At 41.8% G+C, this 7,235-nt stretch overlaps 1 protein-coding gene across 3 annotated transcripts; it reads right to left on the reverse strand.

The window, feature by feature from the left end:
- Positions 1-3,187: 3,187 nt before the first annotated feature.
- RNASE10 (ribonuclease A family member 10 (inactive)) lies at positions 3,188-6,944 on the reverse strand. Of its 3 annotated transcripts, XM_029951250.1 has the most exons (3): positions 6,851-6,944; positions 4,272-4,651; positions 3,188-3,790 (listed from the first exon to the last, which is right to left on the reverse strand). In XM_029951250.1, the coding sequence occupies exons 2-3, from the start codon at positions 4,644-4,646 to the stop codon at positions 3,779-3,781; spliced, it is 387 nt and encodes a 128-aa protein (XP_029807110.1). In that variant the 5' UTR covers positions 4,647-4,651; positions 6,851-6,944; the 3' UTR covers positions 3,188-3,778. The 3 variants fall into 3 exon arrangements, with proteins under 3 accessions (XP_029807110.1, XP_029807108.1, XP_029807109.1); XM_029951248.1 differs by having other exon boundaries at positions 3,188-4,651; XM_029951249.1 differs by having other exon boundaries at positions 3,188-4,678.
- Positions 6,945-7,235: the final 291 nt, after the last annotated feature.

A 7,235-nucleotide genomic window follows, 5' to 3' on the forward strand; every position in this document is an offset into this window, starting at 1 on the left:
GAGCCCAGCAACATCACCACCAAGTGCAGCTGCCACTTACTGAACCCTACTACAGGCCATTTAATCTCATAGAGACCCTATGAAGTAGGTACTATCATCTCATTTTACAAATAAGGGACTGAAGTTCTGAGACCCAAGAACTATTATCCATGGTCACAGCTGCGTCTTTTTTTTTTTAATGATTATTTATTTTTGAGAAAGACAGAGTGTGAGTAGGGGAGGAGCAGAGTGAGAGAGAGACACAGAATCAAAAGTAGGCTTCAGGCTCTGATTGTCAGCACAGAGCCGGATGCAAGGCTCAAACTCATGAACCATGAGATCATGACCTGAGCTGAATTTGGGACACTTAACTGACTAAGCCACCCAGGTGCCCCACAACTGCTTTTAAGTGGCAGAGCTTCAATTTCGTGCCGTGATTATATGATTCCCAAGAACTGGGTGTTTTCTCCGACAGCAGCGTATCCCATGAGATTGGCTGATATTTTAAACACTGATTACTTTATAATCTTACCTAGTTGTCGGTCTTTAAGGTAGGCCCCGTGATAACTATATTAAGTGAAAAAAGCCAGGAGAAGGGCTTAGAAAAGTCTAGAACAACTTTTCCCAAATAGAAACACAAGTTCTAGAAAATGTTATTAAATGATTAAGGGATGGGCAGTTTTCATGGTAAAAATCAATTTAGCAATGCTGAATATGATCTGATCTCTGCCTATTAGAGATTCACAGCCACACTAATAGTAAATGTTGTGAAATCTGCATAAAACAAACTTAATTCTGTTTCACCCAGCATCTCCCAAATCATTTTCACATCTCTATTAGCAGTCTTTGAAAACACCAATTCACAAAAAAACTGCTATAAGAGGAATTGTAACAGAAGCCTCATAATGCTTGGATTCCACCTGGTATGCAAGCCCAAACTTGACTAATTGAATCAATATTCCCAGAATTATACTTATTGGGATTACATGCATTGTATTTTTAAAGCTCCCCAAGGAGATCCTAATGAACAGCCAAGGTTGAGAGAAAATTGTACAGGGTGTTCTGAAGATGATGTTTCAGTGCCTTGCAGATTGTAAAGGAGTTATTTTTTGGCCTTAGTCCCTCCCTTCTAGCTGCTTATTATGTTCAGTGCTATATTGCCCAACAGACAGAGTAAGATCACTAGCAAAGAAGGGGCCAAAAAGAAAATGAATATTAGTGAGAGCAGGGAGATTGATTTTATATATCTATATTTTCCCCCAAAAGGGTTAAGGTATTCATTTGGGTAACAATCCAAACTTTGTTGAACTTTCATATAAATGTACTATGCCTTAATTGGGTTCCTTTTTCTTTTTCTTTCTTTCTTTCTTTCTTTCTTTCTTTCTTTCTTTCTTTCTTTCCTTCTTTCTTTCTTTCTTTCTTCCTTCCTTCCTTCCTTCCTTCCTTCTTCCTTCCTTCCTTCCATCCTTTCTTTCTTTCTTTGCTTGAGATAGAGAGAGAAAGTACACAAGCAGGGGAGTGGGGTGGAAAGAGACAGAGACAAAGAGAGAGAGAGAGAGAGAGGGAGAGAGAGAGAGAGAAAGAGAGAATTCTAAGCAGGCCCCATGTTCAGGAAAGAGTCTGACACAGGGCTTGATCCCATGACTCTGGGATCATGACCTGAGCAAAAATCAAGAGTAGGATGCCGGAGTCCAGCTCTAGCAGGTCCAGGGGTCCCTGAAAGGATGGACGGTGTCGGCGAAAGAGAGTGATGAGAGCCACAAGTTTCTTTCTTGATTGCCAGGCAGGCATCTCTGCTCTGTCTGGTTTTGTGTCTTTATTTATAGGTTAAGCAATAACACGACATCAGAACATAGAAATTTTTTACAATGACTAATTCTTTATGATAAGATGTTTTAATCATTGTAAGTGATGACATTAGAAAAAAGAGATTTTTTTATAATGACTAATTTCTTTATGATAAGACGCTTTAATCATGGAAAGTATATAGAAAACTATCTCATTCTTGTATCAGTTCCCAAGATTAAGAAGGTAACAAACCTATCTTATTTTGTATGGGTTGGTTTTTTGCCAATAATTATGACTTTGTTTTTGATTAACAAGTTACAACCAAGTCATGTAACACACTTACAGTGAGGTTGAGTACATCTTCTTGAGAAAGCCCCTTTTTTGATGTAAGCACAATGGGGGTCTATGTGTGTTGGCCTTGTACCTGGGTTTCCTACATTCTTATCCATCCTCATAACTGAAGTCAGTGAATGCAGACCTTGGGAAGGGCCTATGTTCTGTCCTTGTTTTCTATTTTTTATCTCCAATTAGGCTTTTTTCTCCAGGCCAGACTTAAATGTAATTTTTGTGTTTTTAACCCCTTCAAGTCTATGTTTTGGGTCTATAAGCTCATTAGAAGAGCCTTTTGTGGAACATTATAGTGTTTTGATCTAAAATTTCTTATGCAGGGACAGGAAAATGTTTTTTCTTATGAGGTAACTGTGTGGGGAATATCGGTCTGATTTGGAACGCTGCAAGGCCTAATTAATGACAACAGGCTTATTTTCAACATGAGCAGTAGTAGTAGAAGGAGATAGCAGTTTTGCTTCTCATGACAGGATCTGTTCAAACATCTGCCACTTCCTCACTGTGACTGTCATCCAGCAAGGCTGATGCAGCTCCCAGCAGTAGGACGCTCAACCAACTGAGCTACCCAGGTGCCCCAGGTTGTTGTTTTTTTAATATATTGGAGAGAATCCATAATCATGCAGTATGTTGGGCTTCTAAAATCACAGTCTGGCCCTGTGTTCATCTCCTGAGAGAAGGACTCAGAATCTAGTAATTCTCCCTGCACATGGTCACTCTCTCTCTCTTTCTCATTTTCCTAGACAAAGAATCCAGAATCCAGGCCCTAACCTCTAGTTAGAGTTCAGTGTCACCCTTTGGGGTCCAGGAGAGCAAACTGAAGGGTGCTGCAAATCAGGAAGAAGCAAATGGAGGGAAGGGCAGGAAAGCTACATTTAAATCAGATCAACCATTTATGAGTGGGGTGATGTTGGTCAAGTCCATCACTTCTCATCTGTAATGTGGAGCTTATCTACTGTCCCTCTTTACAAGGATTATGTAAAACCAAGTGCATGACAGCATCTAGTACAGTGCCTCGTACAATGATAGTTTCCTTCTTGCTTATCTGGAAGAGAAAAGAGCACACTGAGCCATCTGAAATGTGAATTAGGCTACTCAGCAGTTTTTATTGACTGCACAATATTTGACAGGGGTCAGAAAACTTTCTCCTTTTGACTGATTCTATGTTTCATACAAATTTTATAACTTCTGAAAAAGTCCAGGTGATCAACAAGCAGATAATCAATAAATGTGCCAAAGAAAAATATAGAAGAAACTTATGATATAGTTGCTTCTACAAAGATGCTTATGACTTCATAGAGTCATATATTATATACTTAAATTAATTAAAGGCTAATTAAATCGTGTATACAGGTCCACAATCCCTTGCCTAACGCTTCTATTTTAGGAAACTCAAGAAAAGAAACCTTGATCCACATGGTTCACCAGATGCAGTCCTAGATAGAGTCATTGCTTTGCATCTGCAGTGCAGGGGTGCTGCATGGAAATCCCAGGAGGCTCAAGTGATTGCCTGAGAGGCTCATGTGTCATGGGGAAGGACATCCAAAGGCACACAGACCAGGGAACAGACTGATGATCAGACTCACAGCAGAGACTAGAGCAGCTCTTTGCTGATCTCTCCAGGGCAGGAGAGGTGGAGGACCTGGAGAGACTGGATATCATGACCCTATTCCACCACCTGTAATCCCAGGAACAAAATGAAGTGTGAGTGAAACCTAGGACAATGAAGAATTGTGTTTTCAGAGGACAGTGATAAAGAATTAGCCAGCCTCTCTTCCCAGAACTTTTTTGCAGAACACCTAGGGTATTCTGCAGAAGGGTATGAGAAAGAAGTGGGATGGATGGGAAAGAGGAGAAGGGGAAGGGGAAGAAGAAGGGAAGTTGCTTCATTGTCCAGACAACACCTGGACCTTCATGTCATTACATGATATCATAATAAACTTTTCAAAAATGAAAGTGAGGTAATTGCAGTGAGGAGTGACTTGGCCTGGTTTGGATAACTTGCAGAATGTCAAATCAAAAGGACGGGAGCTTTTGTGGCATTTGCCTCCCTTGAGCTCACAGGCAACAACAGGACTCTTACAGACAGCTCTGACTGTGTCTAGATCCTCGTGGATGAAAGTGTATTGGGCTATGCATGTGTGGTTGTGTTCCTTCACCTTGTGTGCCATCAGGGCATTGCATTCCCTGGCCATCAGGTCAAACCTGAGATTGTCTTTGTTGCTCTGCAAGGGAGCCTCAGCTCTGAGCATCTTGTTCCCTCCAACTTCATCTTCACCAAGGATGGTCTCTTCCAGCCAGCCAGGTTGCACTATTCCTTTGTTGCTAAGCAGCATGGTTTCTGTAGTTCGGCTGCCCTCTCCTTTAGTGGCCTGGGCCTTGTCCTCTGAGTCACTAGACCAAAACTCACTCAGGAGCTGATTGCTATCCTCCAGGACTGCGGCAGCCATCTGAAGTCCCAACCCCAGACCCACCCCCACGCCCAGCAACAGCAGCAACATCATAAAGAAGATCTGTACCAGAGTCAGCTTCATCTTTCCTGGAGGGGAGAAGGGAAACAGAAGGACTGGCTTTGAGATGAAACTTGGCTCCATTAGGAACCCCAGACACCCCAAACCCTGACAGCATAGTCTTTGGGGTCTCCTCTCCTTTCTCCACACTACCCCTCAAGGGTAGAGATTCTCGCTTGTTCTTTTCCCATTTCTCTGGTCTCTCCCCACAACATCCCTGCTGCTGTGTGATAAGCTGTGAATCAGGCAGAACCAGAAGATGACTGAGAGAAGCAGCTCTGAAACCGGCTCACATACGGGGAGTCAGTGGGGACAGTTGGCATCTAGTGACTCTTAAACAGAAATTAGTTCCAAGTAACCCAAGAGAATGGTTGAGAAGACAAGCAAGTAGTGTCACACTTTCCTTGAGAGAAATTCTTAGAGAAAGCCTTATTCTCAGTAACAAAAAAAAAAAAAAAAAACTAGAATTGCCATAGGAGACCATTTCTCTTTTTTTATCCAAATTAATTTTTGCTCATTCAAATATCTATTACTCTCCTTTCTACACACCTCTCCCCTCCAAAGATAAAAATAAATGGAAAAAGTACCATGGTCCGTTCTTATTCCTAAGCTTAGACTATGTGGTAGGGACAGGTGGGCAGGGAGGCTATGCCCTATTTTGCATCTGAGGACCCTGTGAAAGCCATGTGATGTCATGCCAGAACCCTTCTACTGCTAAAGATCTCTTGGGGGCACCTGGGTGGCTTAGTTGGTTAAACGTCCAACTTCAGCTCAAGACATGATCTCACAGCATGTGGATTTGAACCCTGGCTTGGGCTTTGTGCTGACAGCTCAGAGCCTGGAGCCTGCTGTGGATTCTGTGTCTCCCTCTCTCTGCCTTTCCCCGGTTCAGGCTCTGCCTCTCTTAAATATAAATAAACTTAAAAAAAAAAAAAAAGATCCCTTAGGACTTGGGTATTTCCTGCTGATTAGTTTTGTGCTCTCAGGGAGGAAATGGAGTAAAAAATGGAAAAAAAAAAAAAAACCACCCCCCAAACAGCCAAACAACTGACCTGCTGGTGTTCCCCTACTAATAAAGATCCCAATGAGTGCTGAGAGTAGGAACATGTATCTTTGTACTGCTAGGCCAGTTTCATCCCCCTGTCAAAGCAAGATATTCCCAGGGCACCTGAGGGGCTCAGTCAGTTAAGCATCTGGCTCTTGGTTTTTGGCTCAGGTCATGATCTCGTGGTTTTATGAGTTCAAGCCCCACATTGGGCTCTGCATTGGGAACACATAACCTGCTTGGGATTCTCTCTCTCCCTCTTTGCCCCTCCTCTACCCACATTATCTCTGTCTCTCAATTAAATAGTATAAATAAATAAATAAATAAATAATAAATAAATAGGAGTATTACATCAATGTTTGATATACTGAAGTTGAAATATTATACTACAATTATATAAAAGAGTATCTTTACTCTTAAAAAAAGTGAAACTTGAAACATTAAGGAACAAAGGGGTACAATGTGTGCAACTTATCCTCAAATGGTTCAAAATATAGGTTATATGTATGTATATACACACCTTTACAGAGGAAGAAAGAAAATGATTTTTAAAATGTTTTTAATGTTTATTTATTTTTGAAAGAGAGAGAGAGTGTGAGTCAGGGAGAGGCAGAGAGAGAGAAGGAGACACAGAATCCAAGGCAGGCTCTAGGCTCTGAGCTGTCAGCACAGAGCCCAACTCAGGGCTCGAACCGACAAACAGCAAGATCATGACCTGAGCCACCCAGGTGCCCAAGAAAATGATTTTTTTTAATATGGGAAGAAAGCTTTTGTTTATTTTATTTATTTTTAAAATTTATTAATTATTTTGAGAGAGAGAGAGAGAGTGAGGGAAGGGCAGAGAGAGAGTGAGGGAAGGGCAGAGAGAGAGGGAGAGAGAGAATCCCAAACAGACTCCATGCTGTCAGTGCAGAGCCTGACTTGGGGCTGGAACTTAAGAACCGTGAGATCATGACCTAAACGGAAATCAAGAGTCTGATGCCTAACAGACCGAGCCACCCAAGTGCCCCAGGGGAAAGTTTTTAAAATTATGTATGTGTATAGACAGCATTCAGGAGTTCTTTGTAATATTGTTGTAACTTTTCCTTAAAGTTGAAAATATTTAAAATATTTTTTAAAAATGTTTAAAGTAAAAGAACTTCCCATGTTGTTCCCTGGAGCACTCAGCACCACTGTGACTTACCTCCACACCTAAGTAGCCTCAAAGACTTTTGTGTTCTCCCGTTCCCCAAGTTCTTCCCTCCCAGGGTTTACTTCTTTGTGAAAAGTGCCCTGGATTCTGGTCCGTAGAAAAATGGTTAGCTCCTGCTGCTCTGTGTGCTCTTAAACCCAGACTTACTTCCTAAGCCCAGCCTCCTTCCATTCCTCCCACCAGCACTGAATAAACACACTACCCAATTCTCTCTGCTCCCACAAACACTTTGAAGTAAGGCTATTTGGACATTGAGACAGACCCAGATGTCCAAGGCAGGAAATGTCCCTGCCCGGGAAAATGCAGACAGTTTTGTTTGGTCAATTGTCCAACTCCGGAGTTACACCCACTATCCTGAGGTTTATAGCAGCCTGAT

This window comes from Suricata suricatta, chromosome 9 (genome assembly GCF_006229205.1).
Source record: "Suricata suricatta isolate VVHF042 chromosome 9, meerkat_22Aug2017_6uvM2_HiC, whole genome shotgun sequence".
Lineage (NCBI taxonomy): Eukaryota > Metazoa > Chordata > Mammalia > Carnivora > Herpestidae > Suricata > Suricata suricatta.

Bases quoted from the DNA above. Each gene is read 5' to 3' on its own strand.
- RNASE10 (XM_029951248.1), bottom strand. From the start codon at position 4,646: ATGAAGCTGACTCTGGTACAGATCTTCTTTATGATGTTGCTGCTGTTG.